We start from the raw sequence: 27633 nt of genomic DNA on the forward strand, positions 1-27633 counted from the left end.
TCACTTCAAAAATGGACACTTTGTGACAGAATCACTCGTTTATGTCAACCCCAGAACAAACGGGACCGCCCCACCTGGGGAGGTGGCACTGTTCCGACCGCTTCAGCAGCACGGGACGCCGACGGGAACGCCGATGGGGACGTGGACATGACACTGACAGGGACGCCGAGGGAACGCCGAGGCGACGGGCCGGTCAGCCCGAAAGAAAACGCAGGCGTCAACTCAACACAACTTTAATAGCCGATGGAAAGCCGTCTCTTAACAACACCAAACATTTCTTCCTCACGGCAACCGTTAGCTACAAAGGACAGCGATTTCATACCCTTGGTCCGTAAAGAAGACACATTTATTTACATTCTCGGTGGCCGAGAAGAGGTCTGAAACGGGCACAGGTAGGATGATGTGCCTCCAAAGAGAACACGTGATCACCGCCCTGGACTTAAAGCTTCCGCTTTAATAACTTCATTTAGATCGTAAACGCCAGAGTGCACACGCTTCTCATTAGAGACTCCAGGAACACAGAGCAGCTCTTCTCTGACGGGTCCTCCCACAGCGACCCCCCTGCCGCCAGGGACGCGGGCGGAGCCCCGGGCGCACGGCAGGCCGTGCGGGGCGGCTCTGCACCCGCCGCTACTTGTACAGGCTCATGGTGGGGCTCTGGTACATGCACATGTACGCGTCGCACAGCAGCCTGCGCGCGCAGCCCTGGATCCGCCGCGAGTCCAGGGAGTGCAGGTCCTCCGGCGACATCTTCAGGTACTCCCGGACCTCGGGGCACGGGGTCACCTGAGGGATGTTGAAGCCGTTCTGACCACCTGTGGACAGGAAGGGCGCGGCTCAGGGTCAACTTCTCCACCCGCTGCTGCCCGCCCGCCCGCGCCATCTCACACCTGCAGCCCCGGGAAGGGGAACTGCCAGTTTCTGGACCGATTTCACTTCTGATTCCTACAAGTTAAAGCCTCTTCTGCTCTCAACGGTGTGATCATTTTGTTTTATTTCTGAGGGGATTCTGGGGCCAAGAGTGAAGAAAACTGGCGAGAGGGCACAGCCTGAGCAAGGCCCACCCCCGCCTCCCCGCGCCCTCTGTGCTCAGTGAGCGATGATACAGACAGACGCACAGCGCTCAGCTGCCCGACACGTACGCCCCTCGCCGTGACCCTGCAGGGGGCGGGGGGCCATCTAGTGGAATGAACACTCTCTCTCCTTCCATGTAACCGCTCCCGCACCCCCATGTCCTTCCCGCAGAGCCTGGCCCGGGGCCCTCAACACCCGGCGGCCAGGCTCGCGCAGAAATGAGGAGCCTGGGCCCCGAGAAGACGAAGCTGCGAAGGAAGCCTCTCGGCTGACAGAACCTCAGGGTCTTTCGTCAGGGGAGCCCCCTGCCTGGGGGGCAGCATAGCATTGCCCTTTAGCAGCAGGGCCGAGAATACAGCCCAGGCCTCAAACCCTCACGCGCTGTCCCTGGGGCCTCCCCACACTGTCCCCAAGGACGTAGCCCCACGGGAGCTGAGAGTGAGTGGTTACCGTCCCGGTCGGCCATGCTGTCACCCGCTGTCCCTGGGGGCCTCCCCACACTGTCCCCGCGGACGGGACGCGGCCCCACAGGAGCTGAAAGTGAGTGGTTACCGTCCCGGTCGGCCATGCTGTCGAAGAAGAGCCAGGCGGAGTCGTCCCGGCCGTACTTGACGAAGGCCACGTAGTGGCTGGTCTCGATGCAGAGCACGGCGAACAGCTCCATCTTCTGGCAGGGGACGCAGCTGTGCCTCCAGTCCCGGTCGGGCAGGTCTTTGGGCAGGGACACCGGGTTATACTTGTGGTTCTGCCTCTTGGGGTGGAGGTGGACCTACAGGGAGCAGCACGAGCCAGGCTCAGGGATGCTGGTGATGGGCTCCACTCCCTCTCCCTGACTCCTCCGGGCCCGCAGCCCAGTCCTCACGGGAGTCTGTCAGGTGCACGCGGGCAGGAACCAGGCCCCTGACCATGAACCTGCGGGAGTTCGTGATGAGGCGAGAACTCCTCCGAGCCCACCGCCTGCGGAGTGTGCGCGCAGCCTCAGGGGGCTCACCTGGGTGTTGCAGTCCTTGCAGAACTGCTTGATGGTCCCGGCCGCGATGTCAGGGTCCTCGTAGCACTCGCGGCACTCGTACATGGCCAGCCCTCTGCAGATGCGGCACTGTCGGGGGGCTGGGGCGGGACGGGGGAGGGGCCTTTAAAATGCACTCTTTCATGAAAAAGATTAAAAACTTAAGCTCTAAAAAGGACAACGTTCATGGGCTCAAAACAGGCTCTCCCTCCCACCCCCTTAAGCTTTAAATTGGATTTCCGTGGATTCGGGGTAAGTTTTAAAAATTTCTCTGACCAAATGACAATTTTTTAAATTAATATGTTCTAGGGCGCTTCCCCCCGACTCTGAAGAGTCTATTGAAGGACTTTCAACGATGCAGGCGGCACAGGGAAAGCTGACAGCATCCCGTTTCAGTTAGCGAGAGAGGCCACTGTCAACAGCACCTGCACGTCCTCCATCCTCCCGCCTCACACATCTACACAGCTCCTGTGTTCACAGCTTTCTCCGAGCCTTTATATCTGCACATGTACAATGCTGTGTGTGTGTGTGTGTGTGTGTGCGCGCGTGTTCACAGCTCCTTTCCCCGAGCCTTTATATCTGCACATGTGCAATGCTGTGTGTGTGTTTGTGTGTGTTCACAGCTCCTTTCTCCAAGCCTTTATATCTGCACATGTGCAATGCTGTGTGTGTGTGTGTGTGTGTGTTCACAGCTCCTTTCTCCAAGCCTTTATATCTGCACATGTGCAATGCTGTGTGTGTATGTGTGTGTGTTCACAGCTTTCTCCGAGCCTTTATATCTGCACATGTGCAATGCTGTGTATGTGTTTGTGTGTTTCACAGCTCCTTTTCCCGAGCCTTTTTATCTGCACATTTACAATGCTGTGTGTGTGTGTGTTTATAGCTCCTCTTGTACAAAATATCGACATGACCTTTTACTTAACGTCACATCATCGCTTTCACACTACGGGTCTTCTAACACAGGACGGATACACCGTAATTCATTTAACAGCTCGCCCCTTGGTCACATACAGATGCTTCAAACTCTTACTCAGGCACCAGGGAACCTGTGCGCGTGTAAAACACGTATTGGCGTCTCTGACGATGTTCTCAGAATGCCCTCTGGCCGCGCACTCCCGGTCGAGCAGACACGGATGCCTGCGGAAGGCCTGCACCCGCTCCCCCCCCAGCGGAGGGGAGCCCTGCGGACTCTCTGAGGGACCAGCAGAGCAAGCAGCGCTCCTACTCACTGTCTTCCAGCAGGTCTGTGATGTTCAGCTCCAGGGAAGGGAAGATCTTCTTAAACAGCTTAAAGTCCTTCCCAAACCGAGGCATCTGGATGATCAGGCATGACGGGGCCTGGAAAAGGTAAGTGTTTTAGAATCCAAGTGCTGGGAAAATAACTTTCCCTGCGAGCCCGGCCTGCGCGGCTCAGTGGCTGAGCGTCGACCTGTGAACCAGGAGGTCAGAGTTTGACTCCCGGTCAGAACTTTCATATAAAACACAAGCCACGACCACTGACCTCTGCAAATTTCAGGTTGCTGTTGATAAAAGACCATTCTAGCAGCTGCTGGATTGTAGGAACTCCAACTTTCTCGTTTTTTTCCATAAAAATTTGATAGAAGTAACAATCTTGTACTTTTTGACCTGCTGACCTGAAAGAAAACATGCAGAAAACCCCACAGAGTTTCCTTGTGAAATACTCACATCACAACGTGAACGGTTCCAATAGTGTCTGAGAGCAGAAAACTACGCATTTGATGGTGCAACTTCCGACATCAGACCAACGGGGCAAAGGCAATAATTTAGATAAAATAATTAAACGTCTTTCTCCCCAGCCATCCACTATTCCAGGTCTCAGGATTCTGTTTTTATTCGATTCGTCCCTGAGTTAATAAGTTAGTGCCGGGGAGAAGACGATGGTGGAGATTAACGTGCCTGTGGGACGGAGCCCACGGAGACCCTAACACACGATGTGACGTAACCCAAGGGGCCTCGTCGGCAGCCGATGGCAGAGGGGACAAGGTGTCTCTTTTCCAGGGCGTCTATAAAAATGTGGACGTTACCTTATTTTTAACAATGGTTCCACCCTTAAAATATGATGAAACAAGATATTCAAGAATTCTTCAGGATCTAGGAGAAAATTAAAAACCAAATGAGTCCCTGCCAAACTTTTAAATCATTCTATTTTTTATAACAGCCATATACCCATGCTGAATCCAGTTTCACAGTCAATCTAATTTCAATTAAAAGCACAGTTCTCATGTTTTCCTAACTAAAAATACAAAGGATATGATTAAATATTAAGTTCTAACTTTGTTATGATATTATTGCATTTGAAAAGGTATAATCATTCACGCATGATGACATAATTTTAATTTCTTTTGAGGGGTTTAAGATAAGTGGAATGAAGCCTGAAGTAGGACCTTGTATTTTCCTGACACTTAAATAATTACCAAGTCTCTAAGCATTACAGCTAGTTCCAACATGCTGTGAGCACGTTCAGAGTCAGGAGCTGCATCTCGGAGGAAAGCCAGCAGCCATGAACAGACAGAACGCTGACTCTGACCGTAACGTCACCCTTTGTGGCAGGAGGCTCCGTGGGACGGTGTGGCTGAGCCGACCACCCTCCCGCGGAGAGGGATCCAACGGGCCGCTGGATGGGAACGCTGGGGAGGAACACGCCCGGGTACCCACCACCTGCCTACAACCCGCCTGCTGCTCACGGAGCCCTCTCTTCCTTTAGAAGAGGAATAGCATTTTAAAAGGGGGAGCAGCCCGGCCAGTGTGGCTCAATGGCTGAGCGTCAACCTACAAACCAGGAGGTCAAGGTTCAATTCCTGGTCAGGGCACATGCTGGGTTGCGGGCTTGATCCCCAGTGTGGGGTGTACAGGAGGCAGCCGATCAACGATTCTCTCTCATCATTGGTGTTTCTATCTCTCTCTCCTCTCCCTTCCTCTCTGAAAAATAATAAAAATTAAAAGTAAAAGGGGAGAAAATTGTACACCGCATGGACGTGTCTATTTAAAACCTCCCCCTTGCTCTGCACGGGCCGTCACGTGGCGGGCGCCAGGTCATCTCAGGGCAGGTCCTGGGAGGAAGACAGTCACCTTTCTCTTCAGAGGTAAATCCTGACGCAGCCCCAACTTTTTCAAGTATTTTCCTCAGTTTCATAATCTTTGTGGCACACACATATCCGTATCTATGTTAGTAAAAATATGAATTAATACTGGCACACACATTCAATTCACATAGCATATTTTGATAATCACAAATTCCTTATATAACTTCAGCATGTCATAAATCAACAGGCTAGACCAGGGGTTCTCAAACTACAGTCGGCGGGCCACATGCAAATACAAATATTGTATTTGTTCCCGTTTTGTTTTTTTACTTCAAAATAAGATATGTGCAGTGTGCATAGGAATTTGTTCATAGTTTTTTTTTAAACTATAGTCCGGCCCTCCAGCGGTCTGAGGGACAGTGAACTGGCCCCCTGTTTAAAAAGTTTGAGGACCCCTGGGCTAGACAATTATTTTGAAAAATACAATTATACGCGCTTTTTTTTCCTTTTTATTGATTTACAGGGGTGAGTTTGAAAAATTAAGAATCTGGAATGAGAATTATCCCAGACACTATTATACCCTAAAAATAACTACCACATACTAATACAAGAAAAAAACTTTGATTTTATGATGACTGGTTAATGCTATTTGCTTAAGAAATCAGAGCTAACTTTATAGAACTGAATATGTAACTTTGAGAGAAAGAGAGAGAGTCCTTTTAGTATTAAAGCATGAGACAGCCACCAGGAGGCAGGGCAAAGGGTGGTGCTAAGACAATTTATCTAAAATGTGCTCTCAAACCCGCCATCATCATGTGACACTTTTGCTCGTGTCTGTCTGAGCACAGGGTATATTCCACACCGTCCATCCGCGACAAACTCTCTCCAGCGGCTTCAGAAGAGACGCGAGAGGCCGCCGTGGGCTGCCCAAGGCGGCTCAGCACTGGCTGATCTTTTTTAAATGTTTTATGTTAAGTGCTAGGTGCTCACTATATGTTGGCTGCAGAGATAAAGAATGCATGGACACTCACTACCCAACCAATAAAACTCTCCTCTGCTCCTTTGCTCCCAAATGAAATCAGGCCTAAGAAGCCAGAGTATCATTTGGACTAAGAGGCACGGTGACTGCCGGGCTGGGATCAGCTCTTTCCGAAGAGAGGAGCCCGCCGGCTCGGCTCTCCGGCGCCCCCTGCATTGCTACCCTGCGGCGCCGTCCACCACTGGGCCCATCGCTCTGACACACACTGCATGCTACACCTGGGCCGGATTCAAAATTAAATGAGCAGAGGCAGTACAAGGACCAAAGGCTAAACACATCATTAAAACTCCATCAAGAAAATAAATTCCACCCATTTCGTATTAAATAGAAACCAGGCGGAAACTAATAACTTTACCAAGAAACAGCAACTAGGACGCCGCGCTCAGGCAGCAACAAGCGTCCCTACTCACATCCGCAGCGGGTTGACGATCTCCGTCCGCAGGAGCTCCTGCGTCTCGCTGTAATACTCCACGTCGTCCTTGTCTTTGGGCCTAAGCAACACGGTGTCCAGAACGGAACTGAAGGCAAACAAGCTGCAAAACACAGACAGGATTTGTCCTCGCGCTGTGAACCCATTATCTTCTCGAGAAACACACTGAACAGAATGTGAAGGACAAGCCGCCGCGTCTGGGGAACAAACGACAGAGAAATCCGTGCTTTTCATGAATACGGGATCCCAGGAGCCCAGCTCCCAAGGAGTACAGGCAGCACATGATGAAATGCAAGCCTCCCTTCTGTCTCAGGTGCAGACACCCAGTCACTCTACTCAAAGGCAGTTAGCAGTGTCTCTCTCTCCTTCTCTCTCTCTCTCTCTCTCTCTCTCTCCCTCCCTCTCTCCCTCTCTCTCACACACACACTCGCTGCCCAGGGCGCTCTATCCTCCGGGGTTAATTGTAAACTTACCAAAATAAGGTCGAGTCCAAGTAACAAGAATTGTAATGGCCCTGGATACCTTTCTTCTTTCCAATCATGATCTCCAAGCCTTCTTTTTCCATTCTCGGTGGAGTATTTTCTTCCACTACTTCACTCAAGTAGCCTCCAAAGGCTGAAAAGAAGAAAATACAGGTGGAGACAGTCATTCTTTTCAACTATGACCACAGGCCTCCCTGTGTATGTCTTCACTTAAAATATTCTTTTGCATTTTGAGGCAAAATTTGTTTCTCAACTCAAAGCAAAGGTAAGGGTAGGCTGAGGTAACTGTTACTCGCTGGGCGTGTGAAAAACGCTACTGTGCGTTTCCAGCCCCACTGCCTCCACCAGTTAGAAATCACTGCACAATACTAAGGAATTCATGTGAAAAAAAGCACCTGCCACGTAAGGTATTTTGTTCCCCAGATACTTCATTATTTGTCTGAAGATGTGTCCTTTTCAAGTCGGAAAAGGAAACAAAAATTCCGAGGTACTATTTCAACCGCATGAGAAATGTCTTCCTAGGAGGGTTTTCCTACGTGGCCTGCCTGGCCTTGGAATGCTCCCCACGGTCACCCGGGAGGGGTGGCACGGGAGCCGCCACCGCCACGGGGACGCGCTCCGCCCCGCGTGGAGCCCGCTGAGCCGCTGCTGTGAGCGCTGCCTGCGTGCCAGGCGCGGACTCGTGCACTTGGCACGGAGGGGGCGGCACTGCTGACAGCACGTGCTCACCGACGCCCCGGAATGAGGCTGAGCAGGGAGTCGTGCCCCAAACGCACACATCTACCTCCTGGGCTGTTGAAAACTACACTGTGTCGTCCACAGGAAGACAAAAAGGAATCCCACGATTTTCACTTCCTCAGTCTCAAAGGCGTTTGCCTGGCCTTTCCTTTCCTTAAACGTCCCCGGTCAGGATAACTGTAGCTTCCTTACACACCAGGTAACAACTCTGACCACTTTAGAGGCCTGACGAAGGCTGTAAGACACACATCTCTCACGGCCCCCTCCCCCCCCCGCCCCCGCACCCCCCGTCTGCCACGGCCCGGCCGCCATCTGCCACGGCCCCGCCGCCATCTGCCCGCGGCTGAGGTCAGACCCGAGCCCTGCAGACCAGGGCGGGCAGGTACCTAGAGAGTTGCAGCGCTCGATCTGGTTGGACACCGGCTGCAGGGACGCGAACCTCGAGTCCGGCCGGCAGCTCTTCAGCTTGACGAAGAGGGCCTTCTTCAGGGCGCAGGTGAAGTAGCGGGTGCCCCGGAAGGTGCCGTCCGTGCAGCCCGTGCACTCGTCCTCCTGGGGGAGAGACGGGCCGTGCCTCACTCTGCCTCGTGCAGGGGTAGCGTGCAGAGACCTAAGGCTCGTGTGCCTGCACCCTTCCCCAGAACCCCGCACCCCACCTGGACTGAGGACCCCTCCGGGAAAGGCTGGCTCATGAGCATTGCAGCCCACAGCTAACGATTTCAGAAATTCGCTCCTGAATCGGCACGAAGCCCTCAGTGGTCCCCTCAGAATCCATGTGGGACCTTCCCCGGCTAACTGACCTTCCTGCACTTTTCCCAAAAATATTAAAACTTGGCGTGTGGGGTGGAGGGGGCAAGGGGAGAGAGGCTGTTCATTTTACCAACTCGACCCCCAAAGCAGCACTAAGGAGCATGCAGATAGCAGAGACCCCATCTAAATAAAGCTAAATGCGCTCAATTCTCCTCTCCCGATGATGAGATGTCAAGCAATACACTTTCCTAATCTCCAAATGGAAAACCTCTCCTTCTGGCGAAGACCCCAACAGATTTCTTAAAATGGGGGTTAACCTAAAGCCAGTGATGCGGACATGAGCGCTGGCTGGGGAGGGAGGCCGGGAAGGAAAACAGGGGCTGATCAGGGGCTGCTTCCCTCGCGTCCTCTGTTTAACACAATGAGCCTAAACATGAACCTCGAGCTCCATTTCCATTCCCGGCCGTTGATCGGCTGTCACTTAGGAACAGGTGACCAGAGGTCACTGGGTGGCAGGGGAAGTCAGGCGACACGAGAGTAAAACTGTTCTCAAGTGACTGCACATACGACATTTCAGCAAAGCACGGAGCGGGGGCAATCCGCCCCGTCCCGCTAGCAGAGGAGGGCGCTTCTAGGTGGAGGACGTTACCAGCTCCAGCCCGGCGAGGACTTCGCTGAGGCCCGGCGGCTGCCCGATCCAGCGGATCACCCCGTAGAAAGGCGGGTTCTCCTTGACTTCCGCCAGCGAGCCCACCTCCAGCCCCTGGGAGCTCCCGGGGGACGCGGCCACGGGCGGGCTGTCTGGGAGGGACGTGGTGTTCAGCTCGCCCATCACCGACTGGACGGACAGGGAGAGCGGGCTGTGGCCGATGGTGCCGTTGGCATTGGGCATCTTGGTCAGGCTGAAGGGTAAGGAGTGGAATCGGTTCTCGCTGGACAGCGAGTTCATGGTCGGGGGCTGCAGAGGGGGCGACGCCTGTCCCAGCTCTGGAGGCAGCTCGGTAAGCGACTTGGCAGAGTCCTCGGCAACTGCAGAGAGTCGTTCTCGGTTAGAGGGACGCATGGCAGGAGGGTAGGCAGCCCCCACCGCCCGCTCCGTGGCGGGACGTCGCCGCACACAGCCTCGATGTCTCCTCGCCACGTCTCCAGCCTCCGCCCTCCTCCCCGTTTCCACCTCAGTGAGCGCCACCCTGCTGTCCAATCCACAAACACCTACTACCGATTAGGGTTGGACGGGTTCTCTTCCTTGTCCGTGGCACAGTGAGGTTAGAAACCACCACAAAAGACGCCATGACATTTAAGAAAGAGGCTTCTCCAGAACAAATGGACCAAAGAAATACTAGTGTAAGTGTTTAAAGTAAAAAAAAAAAAAAAAAAAAGACAGAAAAAACCAACATCCGTGGAACAAGTCTAAAGGCATGCCTTTCAAGGAAATGTACGGACTTAATCGTTTATTTCAGAAAAAAGAAAGATGATATTAATGACCTCAGCATTCAACTGAAGAAGCTAGAAGAACCAAAAAGTAGTCAAAAGGAAATTTTGAACAAAAACAGAAACGAATGAGGAAGAAAACACAATAGAGAGAACCAAAGCCAAAGGCTCTTTTGCTGAAGTGACTAGCACAGCTCCCGGCAGGCACTGCGCCGGTGGGGGGGGCGGGGGGGGGGAGCGTCTAGCATGTAGTGCGGGGACCACCAGCCATCCACGCTCTCCCAAAGTCACTCCCAGTGGCTCAGAAACAACGTGAAAGGTAAACCTGTGACTTTTGGGGAGACAGCAGAGGGGAGTGTCCTTTACGACGGTAGGTCGGAGAGAAAGGTCTTAAACGTGAGTATACACCAGTGATGGCGGACCTATGACACGCGTGTCAGAGGTGACACGCAAACTCATTTTTTGGGTTGATTTTTCCTTGTTAAATGGCATTTAAATATATAAAATAAATATCAAAAATATGAGTCTTTGTTTTACTATGGTTGCAAATATCAAAAAATTTCTCTATGTGACACGGCACCAGAGTTAAGTTAGGGCTTTTCAAAATGCTGACACGCAGAGCTCAAAAGGTTCACCGTCACTGGTATACACACAGTAACGGAAATAACGGATAAACATGGTCACGTGAAAATGAAGAGCTGCTTGTTCATTAAGAGGCATCATAGTAAGACTGAAAATATGAGCTCAAACAAGGAGGAATTACTTCCATCCTTGTATCTGACAAAGGATTGGAATTTGGAAAAGGTTTATAAATCAGTAAAAAAAAAAAAAAAAAAAAAAAAAGGCAAAAGGAAGAAGAAACCTAATGGGACGGAATACTATGCGGCAATGAAAAATTACACTCATGCACTAGAACTGGGATGAATCTTAGGGACCCAATGCTGAGTGGGGAAATGACACAGATACATAGTCCGATTCCTTGTATATAAAGCTCAAAATATGCAGAACTAAGCATCTACAGATGCAAACTTACAGAACTCTAATTAAAAAAAAAAACACAAGAGAAAGATTAAATTAAAGATGCTGGAGGCTCAGAGGAGAGAGTGGAGAGAATGATACCTCCCAGCCATTAAGTTCCTCGAGGCTCAGCCTTCGCCCGCACCCTCCCTCCACTCTCTCCTTACGACACTATTCTGGGACTTTGATCACCACATGCATGAAGGCAGCCTACAGCTCCCTTTCTCCAGCTCTTCCCTCTCTTCTAAGCCCCAGGTCTGCATCTCCAACTGCCTGTGTGACAAGTCACCTCTGGAGTCTAAAAGGCCCTCCAGCCCTCATAGTCAAAAGCAACCCCTCGCCTTCCTCCACAATCACCCAAGTGTGCAAACCAGAAACCACGGAGTCGGCACGGACATCTCTCCTCCTCAGCCCTCACGCCCGGCCTCTCCGGGAGTCCTGTCAACTCCCTCCCACGTGGCTCAGAGCCACCCGCTCCCAGCTCTTCCCCAGCAGCCCCGTCCCGGGCCCAGGCGTTCACACACGCCTGCTCCAACCCCTGCCCACACTGCAGCAAGGGTGAGCTTTCAAAAGGGAAGCTTGGTCGGGTCACCCCTCGCTGCAAGCCCTTCCGGGGCTTCCCGGGCCTTCCACTGGGGCCAGGCCTCACGTGCCCCGGGCCTAGTGCCTTCCCAGGTGTTAGGCCCCTCTGTTCTAGCTGCTCTGGCTCTTTCGACCTTGAACCCCAGGCCCTATTGCCCACGAGGCTTCCCTATGCTGTTCCCTCCACCTGCAAGGCCTTCCTGACCTCTTCCTTCACCCACCACACTGCTCCGGTGAATCTAGCGCCTGTCACTTCCTGGGAAACAGCCTGAGCCCCCAAGTAAAGTCAGGCCTCACTGCACTCACGGCCACGCACCTCCCCCCTCCCCACCGCTGCAACTCTCCCTGTGTCTGACCGCTGACACCCTGATCTACTTTGACAACCTGATCGTAAACACAGCCAGGGCGAGGACCAAGCCTATTCTCACATGCAACCCCGGCGCCAAGAAGAATGCCTGGCACATAGTAAGCACCCCAACACACGTGTTGAACAGACGAAGAAGAAAAGGAGGAACCAGGAGAACACGATGGCCCAGAACCAAGGGAAGGAAGGGTTTTCAAAGGGCGTGTGTTAAAGAGACAAAGACCCCGACGGAGAGGTCTTTAAATGATTCACTGATTCTAGAGACCTTCTACCCACAGGTCAGCTGGGCCAAGAGAACAGCTGCTAATACATTTTCTAAAAGATTTATCAACCTCAGCCATGCAGTTCAAGCTGTGGACAATATTTCAGTTCGGCAATATCACTCATTCAATTTCCCAAAACTGCATCTATGGGTGACGTCGCCATTCCTCTCTCTGAGTTTAGGCTGGGGATTACCTTCATCGATGTACCACGTGTTTTTTGACTTGGGTGGCAGCTGTGAGTCCACAGAAGACCCATTTAAGGTATAAAATAATTCAGATCGGTTTCTACTTCCAGGGTCTGAGGTAGAGCCTATGGAACAAGAAAAGCTCCTTTTAAACACAAAGGCAATCTGGTGTGGACGCGTTTCCATCGCTGAAATAAACACATGGTGTTAACTATTCACACAGCCCACCGATGCCCACGGACACTGCTTTATCAGCGCCGGTGGCTTTTCAAACTCTGGTAACCATTTTGGAAGAACCTGAAAGATTCCTCCAACCAAGACTCAACACAGGAGGGGAAACGAGTACGTTTAAAGAAAACCATATACATGTTTAAACAAACTGCTTTTAGAAAATGTTTTTTTAATCATTTCATGTACTGGCTTATATCCGAATGTCAACGTCACCATTCCCCAATTTCATCTGACAAACCCGTGGGCTCACAGATTTAGCCTCTAATATTTAGAGGAGTTGCTCTCAGAAGGAGGGAACCTTCGAATGTTGAACAAATTCAGTTTTAAAAATTCAAGGTTTAAGCATTTGGAACCGTTGGGCATCGGATTCCTGGCTGAATGTCTCTGGTTCTGGAGAGAGTGAAGCTGTGCTATTTCCTACATCGTAGATTCACTCACCGTAAGAAAGGGTCGGTGTTGCTAGGCCTCAGACAATTAAGACGGGACCCGCCCCAGCACCGAGAGGGCTGCTACGGATGCCAGCAACCAGACAAAACCTGGCTTTCCCTCCATTCACAGCAGCCAGCTCCCGCTTTCTGCCTACAACCAGGTCTGCTGCGACATAAGCAACACACGTCTAACGAGAATACTGAGGCTATTTGTGACGTGAGGGCCGCGTGTTTGAGCCACCCTATCTAGACCTAAAGGTTAGCACAAAGAATACTATCACCTCTACAGTCTGTTTCATTCTAAGTGTCCCAGGGTCCAATGTCAGATAAAATATTTCTCAAGCACAATTTCCTTTCAAATGAGCCAAAATAGTTTTGTTCACTAGGCGACCGAGGAGAAAATAGTCTTCCCCTAACCCACTTCCGAGTTAGCAAAAGTTCTTACAGCTTTTTAAACGAGCTCTTCAGCTTATATAACTACCATCCATACATCTATGAAATACGTGGCAGCTGACAGAAAGAGCTAAGAACTCCGCATCTATTTCAGGGGAGCTTCTGGAAGAAGGACAAACTGTTTGCTTAGCAGTTGGGAATTTCATTTGTGCACATCTAGTTAGTGAGCCACACAGTCAGCCTCTGGTGTGCTTGTCCCAGGTAACATCTTAGCCACACGCAGGGAGGGCAAACACAGGTCACCGTTGTTCAGGTGACAAATAATGCCATCATTAATCAACAATAACAGAAGAAGAAACTGTGTTTCACGCGCTCACAACTACAAACCTACGTTTGCCCGCCCTGAATGATCCGTTTGTACAGCTGCACCTCTAAACAAGGTACAAATGTGGCGAGCAGGGAGTTCCAGAAGCCAGCGGATACAGACCAGCAAGACACAGGTCCTCGCCAGAAACGCTTCTCCAACCAAAACGGGTTGGAACCCTTGGCTTGGTCCACACCACCCATAAAACATGTCAGGAAACGACTGAATCGGCTGAAAGGGGCAAGGCTCCCCGCCTGGCAGGCAGACACCTGAGCCTCTGCTCAAGGCCACGGGCGGGCGGCCGCCCAGTTACAGCTGAGCACTGCGCTCTGGTCATCCATACCTGTCACCTTTGGTTTGTTGTGACTGGAGGAACCTTTGTCCCCAGTGCCTCTTGACGCAAAGGCCAGCTTGGGGGGCCTCCTCTCCTCGGTCACGCTATCTGAAACGGAAAACACGGTCTTTAACAGTCAAAGCAAATCCTCCCAGAAGAAAAACAACTGGCAAATAAGGACACAGCAACCAAAGTCTCCTCCCCACAAAGAAGCAGTATTTGCACAATAGTTTTACAGATGATTAAAGGCCATCAAAAGTATCGGAATCGATGCTGTATTCTGAAGCGGGATCTCTACCCGATAATACACCCCAATTACAACTCAGCTAAATGCTCCAACTTCTAGAAAATGTGCTCGCCTTCCCCCTCCGCCCAGGCCCAGCACTGCCTTCCCCTCACCTCGCTCCCCACTCTCCACCGCGCACATCCGCCTGGCCCTGTGTTTTACTGCGTCCCGTCCGTCCTCACCCGGGGAATGAGAGCTCCGTGTGGGCAGCCTTCATGTCCGGCTTCGTACTAGACCTCAACCCCCACCAGAAGCCTGAGTGCGGGCTGACTGTGTTTGAATGAACGAATGGCCTTTTACAAAACTGCCTTCTGAACATAAGCATGTATCGCGCCATTAAAAAGTACTGCGATTTATCAGATAACCAATTATGTTCTTTCCATAAACAGGCTTAAGGTCAATCTGACCACCTGTATGCTCGCCTGTGAATGCAACCCAGGTTCCAAAGAGAAGCAGAGAAATCGCTAGAAAGCCCATTCACAGGAAAGAACTGATTTCAAAGAAATCAAGGTCACAGTATGTCAGACTTTACGAAGTAAAAGGGAGATTTAGCTGTCATTTCAACGCCTCCAACTAAGTCAATGTGCTCTCGCCGTAAAGCTACAGTCCAACGTAGAAAGCGCTTCCTAACGCCGCCCAACAAGCATTTCACATTGTCAACCAACAGGAACGGGAGGCCAGACCGTGCGGGCAGAAGGCCTCTCAGGACCAGCCAGTATTGGCCCCTCCGTGTTTACAGAAGAAACCGAGGCCCGAGATGACCAGGGGGGACTCGCAGTGTCTGTGTCAAAGTCAGCAGAGATGGAAAAACACAGAGCAAACAACCGCCTTGTTCACTTGTCATCCTTGTTCCGGTAAAATTTAGCTTCCATAGAATTAGAGACAAAATACATCTCCATGGAAACAGTATCTCGAGCACACGAGCGAGGCTGCGAAGTATATTTTTCCAGGCTGGTCTCCAGCCCACGTGTACACACAGGATGGGGTGAGGAGGCCACTTGAACGGAGCTTTCGGATCTGACCGGTCTGGACTTGACCCCAGTCAATCGTGGTCCCCTCGGGCCCGATCTAAGCCCCCGTGTTTTTTATCAGCAAAACGGGGATAATTCAGACCTACCTTGTAAGTCTGTCAAGAATGCAAGAGTCTAAGTCATCTAATTCGGGGGATTCATGCACTTGTGGCTGCTGCGCGCAGCCTCCTGGCATTTTACCCCGATGGCATGACGCTCGGTAAGTCTCCCGCCCAGCCGCCTGTCAGTGTATAGTGAGCATCTGACCGACCGGATGGCGATGCCGGGAGATCTACCAGGAGCAGGACGGTGCTGCGGGGCGGCCGCCAGGAGGGATGTACCCAACAGCTGACAGCGGCCATCAGCTTCGACTTGTTCGAGGTGAAATAAAGGATTGTTGGGATTTTTTAAAGACGTGAAGCTGAGTGAGCCGTTGCCGACTGCAGGGGCAGGAAGCCTGATCAATCACAGCGTCTCAAACCGGCAGGGCTCCCCGGGCCTCCCGCCTCGCCCCTGCCCATCAGACTGGATTAAATGACCGACTTCTGCTTACGTTTCTAGTTTCAACCAGGCTCTCCCTTAAGCAGGTAGCACTTTATCACATTTCTGACTCCTCTGGTATCAGAAACAACCCCCCCCCCAAAAAAAACACACACACACACGTAGAACGGACAGCTGAGGAACAGTGAATGGCACCGCGCTCACAGATCCTCGGAGAGAAAACGCTGTCCGTCTTGTTTCCACGTGGGGATTAGAAAGCACAGTCTATTGAAGAGCAATTCCCAATGTTATAAAAGCTCCCACAGTGCACCTCGAAGCTTGTATCTGCAACCTCATAACAAAACACATCCTCCCAACACCACCCACTCCCTCCACGAAACGGAAGGCACAGACCTGGGATGATGTCGTTGATGTGCAGGAGGAGCGTGCTCTCCACGCTGGCAAAGCTGCAGAGCGGCACGCCGTCAAACCTGCCGTCCCAGTTGCCGATGGGGTTATCCTGGAAGCGAATGACAGAATCAACTTCAAGATCAAAGCCTGCGCGTTCCATAAAAGATTCCCCCAACCCTCTCACGCTGTCACGGTTCACCGTTTCTTTGGGCCAGAGAACTACGCTGAGCGCCCGTGTGTGCAACACGCTAAATGTCACCGGAACAGGAGGAACTGAAGAGAGTGCGGTGCCAGGACACGCCTTTCCAGGAATGCCCGAGAGGGGTTAGAGCAGCCGTGGGCAAACTGCGGCCCGGGGGCCGGATCTGGCCCGTTTGAAATGAATAAAACTTAAAAAAAAAAAGACCGTACCCTTTTATGTAATGATGTTTACTTTGAATTTGTATTAGTTCACACAAACACTCCATCCATGCTTTTGTTCCGGCCCTCCGGTCCAGTTTAAGAACCCATTGTGGCCCTCGAGTCAAAAAGTTTGCCCACCCCTGGGTTAGAAGGCTGCTCACACAGCCAGCCGAGCACGGACACAGGCAGGGGAGAGGCAGGGGGCGGGGGGCGGGAGGGTCTAACCCAGGGGTGGGCAAACTTTTTGACTCGAGGGCCACAATGGGTTCTTCAACTGGACCGGAGGGCCGGAACAAAAGCATGGACGGAGTGTTTGTGTGAACTAATACAAATTCAAAGTAAACATCATTACATAAAAGGGTACGGTCTTTTTTTTTTTTTAAGTTTTATTCATTTCAAACGGGCCGGATCCGGCCCGCGGGCCGTAGTTTGCCCACGGCTGGTCTAACCGCTGGGCAGCCTGCCCCGGTGAGCCAGGCGAGGCCCAGACTGCCAGCTAAGGAGGGCAAGGCCTCCCTGGCTTTTGCCAAGTTTGAGGCCCCAATGACCTGAAGCAAAGGGAGACTAACCCACTGACCAGCTGCCCTCCTTCTCCAACCTCCCTTCACCCAGCTCACCGTCTTTCCTCTAAATTAATACTGAGTATGTAAAGAATAATGGTTTGGCCCGGCTGATGTGGCTCAGTGGTTGAGTGTGGACCAGGAACCAAGAGATCGCCGGGTCGATTCCCGGTCAGGGCACATGCAGGGGTTGCAGGCTCGACCCCCAGTAGGGGGCGTGCAAGAGGCGGGTGATCAATGAGTCTTTCTCATCATTGATGTTTCTCTCTCTCCATCCCTCTCCCTTCCTCTCTCTAAAAAATCAATAAAAACGTATTTTTTTAAAAAAGAAGAAGAATGGTGTGAAGGCGTGCTGAACTGTTAGCTCTCCTGAGGGCCCCACGGGTTTGACTCTGGCTCCAACTTTGTTCATGTTAAATATCCACTAAATGTTGGTCTAAACAGCACAGTCATGTTTGTCTAACTAAGGGCTATGGAGGGGATTTCCTAGAATTTCCCAGCACAGGATACGAGAAACTGAGGCCCAAACATTCATACCCCTCCAGCAAGCACACCTGAATAGAGAGGAGTCATCGCTGCGGACACGGTGAGTACAGAGTCTGTTTCTCACATCCGCTCCTACCTCATGCTAGTGTGTCATAATTCCGTATGAATCTCTTCCTTTATATCTAACAAATTCTTGTCCATATTTTCAATCTGTGACACAGAGGTTCTCAGCCTTTTCTCCTCCTCCTCTAAATCCCACGGGTCTCATTCAACTCACTGAAGTGGAATGTGCCGTTACTGACAAATAGCGGTGGAGGGGACGTGAATAATGAGCGAGGCAAACAAAAAACAACGCTGTGTGACGCACCTCTGTGAGGTACCTAGAATCGGCAAATTCCCAGAGACAGGAAGTAGAAGAGAGGTTACCAAGGGAACGCCGGCTGAGGAGCGAGTGTGGGGCGTTCGTGTTTAAGGGGGATGGAGTTCCAGTTTGGGATGACGAGAAAGTTCTGGAGATGGATGGGGCGATGTACGCACAACACTGTGGATGTACTTACTGCCACTGAACTGGACACATGGAAATGGTTACGGTGGTAAATGGTATGTCATGTGTATTTTGTCACGATAAAAAATTTTTGTTTAATTTTTTTTTTTGAATGAGTTATATCGTCAGAAAATACTCTAATTGTCTCTTCCTCTAGAACGAGAGCTATTCCTCTAGCCAGGTATTTTCCATGGGTGATTTTTACACTACTCATTAAAATCAGGTCAGCCAATACAATTTTGCAAAATATTAAAGAAAGAGAAATAGACCGCCCCCCACCAAAAAGAAAAAAACCACCTTTTCAAAATAAAGAAAAATAAGGTATTATGTAATATATTTTGGTGTGTTTTTCTGTCTACTGGTCAGCTATCATACAGCAAATTTAAAGACGGGAAATGTCATTTTAGTTTATTCAAACTGATAAAAAGAGGACATGCAATGCTCTATCTAGTCTCCTGTCCCAAAGATCAATTAGAACCTGCTCTTTACATTACTCCAAATTAGTCCATTTGAAACCTGGTATTCAAAGCATCTCATCGGCACCTCAATGGGTCACAGAACTAATAGCTATATCCAGGGAGATAATGTAATCCGAAAGCTTCTTACCATGTCCACACCAACGAAATAGCCTAAGTTTTCTTTCCCCGGCAAAGTGCCACAGAAGATAACAGTGCCAGACTCTAAGCCTTCTCCGATTTTCAGAGAAACCCTCGAGTTTATTTCCAGAGGGGGGAGTTCCACCTGCGCGGCGTCCCCGGGACCTGCGTAGTCACTTTCCAATCCGTTGTCATCCTCGTCTATGATTTCTAGCTTGTCCAACGCAACAAACACACCGCAGTCTTCATCACACTGGAAGAGCTGCTTCCCTTGGTAGACCCCGTCCGTGAAGCCTTGGCCGCGACCTTCTTCCTAGTTTTTTGTGGTTGTTTTTTTAAAGGAAAAAAGATAGATCGATCGATAGACAGACAGACAAACAGATAAAGACAACCCATAAGAAAAAAAATATCCACTCTGGTGAGTTCCGGGAAATCACTGAAAAAATTCCAAATGACACATACAAGGAACAGAATGATTAGCAGTTGCTACTGGATTTAGGGTGTTTTTAAGAAAATAAGGAAGAAGCGGTATCTGACGCTGAAATAAAACTACTTCATTTCAAATTGTAATTCTGCTATGAGAGAGCAGGATGAATTCTACATTGTCATTTGAACAATAATATTGTCATAGAAAGAAAATTTGACTTTAAAATAATGGTAACGCGAGCTCCATTTATTGAGCACATACTATGTGCCAGCTGCATGCTACGTCCTGAACTGACGTATCACTAAAACCCCGTAAGTCGGGTGCTATTTGATAGGCGAGGAAGCCGACTTAGAGAAGTAGCTTGGTCAGTAACCTGGTAACCCAGCTAGTAACCGGCATAGCTGGGATTCAGATCTCCCACTGTTTTACCTCCACTGCTTTAGACCATTAAATCAAGAAGAAACAAGGCCTGAAATTCTATTTGCAAGACTGTCAAAATGTACCGACATTTAAGTTCTCAAGAATTAATATTCATTTTGAAAACCTATCACAAGTTCTCGGTTCTCTTTTCAGTAGAAAGAAGTCCCAAGATGACTTTCACGTAACTAACAGGAACAACGATCAGCAAGTGGACGTTGCCACAATGTATTTCAGAAAAAAATCTTTTCTCCAAATTCCATCACTTACTAACACACAGTAAGAAAAGCTGAGACAGCTACAGATGATAATGTCACAAGATAACTAACCATTTTCTGATGTGATTAATTAGTGTAAAATCAGTAGAGTTCCTTTTCAACACAGACAATATTTAAAATTTCTGCCTCGCTGGTATACTCAGTGGTTGAACGTCAACCCATGAACCAGGAGGTCACGGTTCAGTTCCCTGGTCAGGACACATGCCCAGGGTTACAGGCTCCATCCCCAGGAGGAAGCCGATCCATGATTCTCTCTCATCATTGATGTTTCTCTCTCTCTCTCCCTCTCCCTTCCTCTCTGAAATCAAGATTAATTTTTTTTAATTCTGAGATATGCAAGTCTTCAATAATTGCATGATCTGTTTGCATTTCCTACTGCAGGAGGACGTTTTTAAAGCTTCCAACACATCAGTCATGGCATCATCTCAATTTATCACCAGGAAGTAAATTCTCAGGATTATAAACAGTAAAAATTCTGGAAAATTCCTGGGCAGACATTTGGTATTTAAGGGGGGAAATGCATGCATGCATACAGACACACACACACACACACACACAGGCCACGAACGTGGTCTCTCACACTCACCAGTAACTCTACCCCGAAGAATATTCCAGACACGGTCCTCTCCGCTAGCAGGGGGCCCCGGAAGCGCACGACTCCGGGGAACTTTTCCTCCCCGGGCCTCAGCTGCACCTTCACGTGGCTGCCCACATCGACGTGGAGGCCCCTGCTCAGCCTGGTTTTGTTGTCCAGCAGGCTGAGCCGCTCCTCCCAGTTGGTGATCGCCAGGAGCAGCTCCGTGTACTTCTCATTGATCTCCAGCACATCCTTTTCGTCCACGAAGAGCACTGCGTGCGGCTGCTCGAGGATTTTCAAGCCGATCTGATTCTTCTTGCCTTTGGCCGCAGGGGCCCGGGAGTGGCCCACGGCGCGGTCCTGGACGTACTGCCCGATCGCCCCCTTGGGGACTTTGAGGACCTTCTGGGTTTGCTTGTCGGGCACGCTGTATTCCTGGAGGAGCAGGTAGAAAATGCGCTCTTCCCAGTAGGGCGAAGGGACTTTTTCTTGGCTCCATAAGCCTGAACTCATGGTGACATTAACTCCAAAATATTAACTCAAGAAAAGGGGAACTACGATGTTTGTGGCGAAACCGCAAGACATAAATTCACTGGCCGCCCGCAAGCATGGTGTGAGCAACGTGGTGTCCATGCTGCAAAAGGACAGGAAGACACAATGCCTGAGGAGGAGAAGGAGCCATTCACGCTGCGTGCGCCGGGATTGAGGTTACGGCTTCAAAACCTCACGCAACCAGGAAAACACACACAAATAAAACTCCTCCCCAAATGTCGAAAAAGGTTAAAAGACATATTATTTGTACGTACTGTAACTTCACATATTTCACTAAAGAGATCCGATTGTAAAGTATCTTCAAAGACAATATAATAATGTTTGTTTTCAAGGCACTGATGTTTGTAAAATCAAATTCTAAGTAAAAGATGACCCTATATGCATATCCTTACATTTCTAAACTTTAAAAAGTAGCACTTTTAATAGAAACTGCCTAACGTAAATGGATAGCTGCTGTATTTGGACAAAAATAACATAAATCAAATAAACTATTATTTCTGTATGTATACCTAGTTTATGTAAAAAGTTATCCATCATAACTATTATGGTCAACATCTTTTCTCAATCAAGTATCATAAAATCACATCCTGAGCCACAATTCATTTATCTATGTGCCATATTTTGATAACGGAACATTTTATCTCTGACTGTTTCATTTCCTTATCTTGTACATTAGATAGGCAAATGTTAATCATATTAATCATAGCTATCATTTAATTTCTCACAATCAAAATCATCAGATACAGTAACTCTGATTATATTAAAGATATCTGAAAAAAAAAAATCAGTTCTGCAGACATCAAAACTTGGACTACATACCAAGGAAATATAGCCGTAGAGTAGCAAATATAAATGTTTTTATACCTAACTATGTATACCAGAAAGGAATACACAAAAGATGATTTTCAGTTTCCAATTTTCATTTTAAATGTTTCAAGTATACTATTCTTTTGAAATTAAAATAGCCTACTCAACTCTAATTGATGATTAAAAACTATACAATTTCATTAATTCAAATTAGGACTTTAATCCGTCATTTTAATTAATTATCTACTGCCAACAATAGTTCCTATCTATTCCCTGTCGCATGAATGGGGCTCTGCGGTGTCTACATACGATATTTATTCCCTCCCCTCTGACAGGTATCCATTTCCATTGTCCCAGGTAACAGTGGCAGCTGATAGCACTATCATATTCACCATTTTGTTCTTGGAATTAAAACGCACACCCTCCTAAAACTAAAGAACCGGATTTTAAGTTTCATCACTTCATGATGAAGGAATCTGGCAGATCTATGCACAGGACAGCATCTCTTTTAGGATGCGCTGTAGGGTGACGAGGCATCTATAACGATAAGTATTCAAAAGCCCGTCCCTCTACAAGCCAGAGGAGGCAGCGAGTCTGCACCTCACCAACAGCACTGAGCTGTCCGCTCAACAAGGTGAGGGCCTGGCCGGCAGGGGAGCATCGGGACATGAATTGTTAAGCTAAACAATTAGCTTCTCTCCCTTTTCCCTTCCTTTTTTTATCATGTATTTGTCTTCATTCCACTTGAGGGCACTGTCTACTTCAGCAGGAACAGAATCCATTTATATCTGCCACTTACGTAAGACACCTGTGGACACCGGATCTTGGCACCAAGTAAACAAAACCCCTAGGGGCGACCCCAACAGCCACCCAAAGCCTTAATTCAACAAGGGAACAGCACTCTTTTCCTTGCGCATCGAATTACCTATAAAGGGTTATCTGAGACTTTCAAAGGGCAGAGGTGTCTGCTGTTTCGTGAGAAGGCCTTATTCAGACCGTGCGCCTGAGCCCTGTGTCTGCTTCTACAGACGGACAGACGGCCGTTGTCCCTTGCCCTCAGCCATCTCCCGTGGCCTCCTGCAGCCTGCACAGGCCTCCTTCCACGGCCTTGCTGCGTCCGGTCACTTCTCGGAAGCCAGGTGATGGGATATTCATCTGCATGGGCACTGGGTGGCTCCCAGGGGCTGAGATGCTCAAACAGCAACCTCTGTAATGGGAGCACTTCTGTTCTCTGTAACAGGGACCCAAATATTTTGGCACACGCCCCCAAAAAAATTTTTTTAAGTACGGCAATTCTATTTTGAAAAGAAATTTTTTAATTTCTAAAATTATACCTTCAAATAGTAAAATTAAGGACTTCTTGAGTCTTAATAATTACTATACGCCAACAGCACCTACTCTATTGGTTCCCTAGCTTAACAATTCATGTCCCAATTTAAAATAAAACCATCAGTGCCAATGAACTATTACTAAGACTGAACTGACTTACTATGTGACTGCATTAGGATACTATATTTTAAGTGAATTTTATTGTAAAGTGTTTTCTACAAATCACTTAAGACACAGTCCCTAGTAAAATTGGACATAATGCTTTGGTTTAAAAAGGTTGAGGACAATTCAGCGAGAGTTACCACGAACCATGTTTCACAGCAAACTCCAGAAGGGGCAGTGCCTCCGTAACAGGACGGGCCATGTTAGAAGATTAGAGCAGGCAAAGCAAAAGTTATAAAATATTTAAGAAGCATCCTCCAAAACCACAAAGCATGCGGTCTTTCTTCTTTCAGAGAGAATACATTAAGAAAGAATAGGTTAGGAACTATCGTATTAAAAATTGATTCTCTTCATTGCAACTGATCATCAGAGAGAGCTGAATGGGGAACTTCAGCTATATTCTAGAGTTATACATGCTGATGCACTTCGTGATCTTGAACAACTCAATATAACGGCATTACTGCAGAAATCTGTCAATAAAGAGACTTTCTGTCTCTTCAGAAAGAATATAATGCCAACATTCTCCTTTCACTGGTGTATGGAGAACAGCAATCAAATCTTAAGACACCCCAGCAGGAAAAACTGACTCGAGATGATGTGGGAAAGATTTACATCATATTGTCAATGAGTTCTTTATCACTGCAGGAGGTCTGTCCGTTTGTTTAGTATTTTTAAGCGCTCAGCCCAGTGTTGGACCCTGAAGAATACAGACTTTGTAAGTTAGGATGGCCGCCTTCACTTGCGTTCTCTTACTGCCCTTCAGGTCTCATTTCTTAACTGCCTCTAATAGGACACTTCCCTTTGAGGGTTAATATGCCACAACTGGTTCATCTAAATACCATCGCACTGATTTCAGGCTGAAGAACGGAGGGATTGCGAACAGCCTGATAATTACTGTAGGTACTAAATGAAGTCACCAAAGAACTGGAATACAAAATGTACTTAAGCTCAAAACCATATTGAACAGAAGGCCTTGCTTTTGACAACATTCGAGACGAGAAACAGTTCAGGGTCACAAAGATTGGAAACTATATCTGGTTATCTGAGCTTGCTGACAGTCTGAGTCCTGAGTAAAGGAGAATTTAATTATATTAAAACAAAGTCATTAAACTGAGATGAGGGTTGGGAGACGCAAATATTTACCAGTCTCCTATCAATGCAATAAAAAGGTGATCAGGAAGTTTTATACACAAATATTACAGGTCAGAAGTACCTTGTTCTAAAGATAATCCTAGTACAACTGAACAGCCTCGGCAACAAAAAAAATCTGATAGTGGTTAACTCTCCAGAACATACTGCGCCACTTTGATTCTCAGGTTATCGGGTTATAATTGTTCAGAGAACTTCACTAAAGAAAACAAAGGCAGATCTCATTCAAGACCAGTTTGCATCTCCTGAGCCATCGGGAGGTGCTCTAAAACCACAGGAGGCTCTCTAAGCCAGAATAAAAATGGCCACGCTGAGATACTGCCCCTGACGTACAAGGCCGAGGGAAGGAGGTCAGGGTGAAGACCAAAGACAGAAAAGACCAGGGGACGTTTTCATAAGGCTTCTGGATAGCTACAATAATTACCATGTTAAGAAATAATATCTCTCTTGCCGAAACCGGTTTGGCTCAGTGGATAGAGCGTCGGCCTGCGGACTGAAAGGTCCCAGGCTCGATTCCAGTCAAGGGCATGTACCTGGGTTGCGGGCACATCCCCGGTGGGGGATGTGCAGGAGGCAGCTGATTGATGTTTCTCTCTCATCGATGTTTCTAACTCTCTATCCCTCTCCCTTCCTCTCTGTAAAAAATCAATAAAATATATTTTAAAAAAAGAAAAAGAAATAATATCTCTCATTAAAACAACAAGCTGTTATATTCCCAAACAGCTAAAGAACTGAAATAGAGAGATTTGATGATGAGAAAAGAGACAGTCAGCTTTACTCTTCCTCATGGATTAACTTGTGACCCAAGCAGGCAAGTATTCAGTCCCTAAAACAAATGGGATTTATAAGGTTTAAAAACAAACAAACAAACAAAAAAAAAAACCTGGCTCCTGCACCTGTAAATTCATGGCAGAAAAGCAAGGACTCCTGCAGTCTCACTAGAGCAAGCATGTCAAACTCAAAGTCTAACTCGGGCCAAACAAATGAGGCATGTGGCCCTCGGGCCACGAGTTTGACATTTCTGATCCCCCAACCCTCGCCTGACAATATGGCAGGCATTGAGGGCGTGCGAAATGAATGAATGGCTTGGTTGACTCAAATGATAACAGTGAAAACCAAAATTCCATTCCCTCCTTTTACTATTGTTCCAGGTTAAAAAGAAAGAAAGAAAAAGATTCTGGAGCTGGGAGTATTTTAATGATTTTTACCTAATTCTCTGGAAAATAGCTCTAATTCGTAATGAAGTCACGGCCAATGTTTACAGCTCCTCGTTGTTAGTTATATTATTTAAAAAAAAAAAAAGGACTATTTCACAATTATGAAAACCACTTGTTTGGGGCTCATTTGAAACTGGCTTCCTAGATTCTCACGCCGTGACTGGTGCCTATGGATTCCGTGTAACTATTGAAAAGACCTCGACAGACTGAAAACCGTGGTGTGACAGTCGGGAACAAAACATTAACAGTTTGATGAGTAAGATAATTACTCCTTTCTCTCGTCTTGCACGGAAGACTTCCTCAAATCAAACGAAATCACAACCTAGGCAGGGCGCGGCCGCACGCGACCGCTGCTGCTGAGCGTCCGATGGTGTCTACGACCAGGGCCCTGGTCTTCACGGCTCTTCACAAGCGTCACCGCCCGGAGGAGGCTCCTTCTCGCCAGAACTCCGTAAAAATCTGTCGCCGAACGTCAGAGAACGCTCTGGGTGTAGTGGACGTTCACAGTACCTGGACTTCCGCAAGGATTTCCAGCCAACCATTTTGTCCCAGTACTAATATTCTAGTTCCAATCCACCCACTACCCAGTGGGAACTTGGCAGCTGCATTCTTAGGGCCATGCAGTCTACTTGGGACATCAGGGGGCGGACGGAAAAACCAAAACGTGAATGAACACCCACCCTCTCTCCAGGCCTGGGGTTTTCTCCGGGAGCCCGAGGGCTTCAAAAGGGACAACCGTACGCAGATCCCCATTAGCCAGAACTGGACAGCAAGGTGGGGGGATGTGCCTCAGCTAGGTCCCCTGGGGGGGGTGGGGGGGGAGACAGGGATGATGGGGACCCGGAGGCTGCCAGGCTTGGTGGCTGGAAGGTGGCAACAGGCTCTAAAACACGCCAGGGCCACGGGGTGGGACACAAAAGATGCCAAGGACGTGAATAACCAGGCAGCTGACCCAGCTGGGGACCCAGCTCAGCAGACGGTTAAAAAAAACGATAGTAAACAGGAAGGAAAAGCAAAGTGTACCTTGTTTCATTCAACGGGGCGCACCTGTCAGCCGACGGACCCCGGGCTGGGCAGAGACCATCCTCTCTGTGGGAACCGGGAAACTGAAAGGAAAAGCAGAACACGCCATCAGCGAGGCCCGAACCCCGGTCGCTCTTCCTGGACGGAAGCCACAGACACCCCGACACCCAGGGACCGACGGATTGGAGATGCGCCACCCCGCCGAGGGGAGATGGCACAGCCGGGGGGCTCCCGAGGCCAGCCGGGGCGGTCAGGAGCCGGCCGGCGGCCCGTGCCTCGGTTTCCCCGTTTGTAAACACGGGGTCCAAGGGGGAAAAGGGTTCCTGCGCGGCTCCCACTCCAAGTCCTGTCTTCCCCGGGGGTCCCGGCGGGGCGGCCAGGCGCCCACCACCACTCGGGAGCCCTCTCGGGAGGGCCCGGGGGGGTGGGGAAGCCCCGGGCGAGGGGAAGCCAGGCTGACGTCAGCGGGCTCGGTGTCCCGCGGGCCGGACCGGCTCGGGGCCGGGGCAGCTAACGGGCCGGCGCCGAGGGCCCGATGGTCACGGCCACGGCCGGAGGCGTCCAGGGGCCGGGGAGGGGCGCCCGAGAGGCCCCGGCTGCCCACCGCTCGCCGGCTCACCCGCCCCCTCGCTCACTCACCTCGAACAGCCGGGCGGAGTCCCTTCCCCGGCCTCGTTCGTCCGCTTCCCGGACCGGCCCCGAAGCCCAGCACCCACCGCCCCAGTATTTACCTCCGACGCCCAGCCCCCGCGCAGCCGAACC

At 49.5% G+C, this 27633-nt stretch overlaps 1 protein-coding gene across 2 annotated transcripts; it reads right to left on the bottom strand.

Annotated features, from left to right (window-relative positions):
* Window positions 1–217: 217 nt before the first annotated feature.
* Window positions 218–27627, bottom strand: CYLD (CYLD lysine 63 deubiquitinase). Of its 2 annotated transcripts, XM_070398802.1 has the most exons (18): window positions 27511–27627; window positions 26872–26954; window positions 20642–21266; window positions 18944–19246; window positions 16349–16454; window positions 14168–14266; window positions 12417–12533; window positions 9216–9595; window positions 8203–8368; window positions 7070–7211; window positions 6577–6699; window positions 5174–5265; window positions 4129–4195; window positions 3585–3717; window positions 3313–3421; window positions 2066–2184; window positions 1627–1843; window positions 218–815 (listed from the first exon to the last, which is right to left on the bottom strand). In XM_070398802.1, exons 3-18 carry the CDS (start codon window positions 21143–21145, stop codon window positions 631–633), a joined length of 2862 nt encoding a protein of 953 aa, XP_070254903.1. In that variant the 5' UTR covers window positions 21146–21266; window positions 26872–26954; window positions 27511–27627; the 3' UTR covers window positions 218–630. The 2 variants fall into 2 exon arrangements, with proteins under 2 accessions (XP_070254903.1, XP_070254904.1); XM_070398803.1 differs by lacking the exon at window positions 18944–19246.
* Window positions 27628–27633: the final 6 nt, after the last annotated feature.

This window comes from Myotis yumanensis, unplaced genomic scaffold, assembly GCF_028538775.1.
Source record: "Myotis yumanensis isolate MYYU_CA2020_CCGP unplaced genomic scaffold, mMyoYum1.0.hap1 SCAF_18, whole genome shotgun sequence".
Classification (NCBI taxonomy): Eukaryota; Metazoa; Chordata; class Mammalia; order Chiroptera; family Vespertilionidae; genus Myotis; species Myotis yumanensis.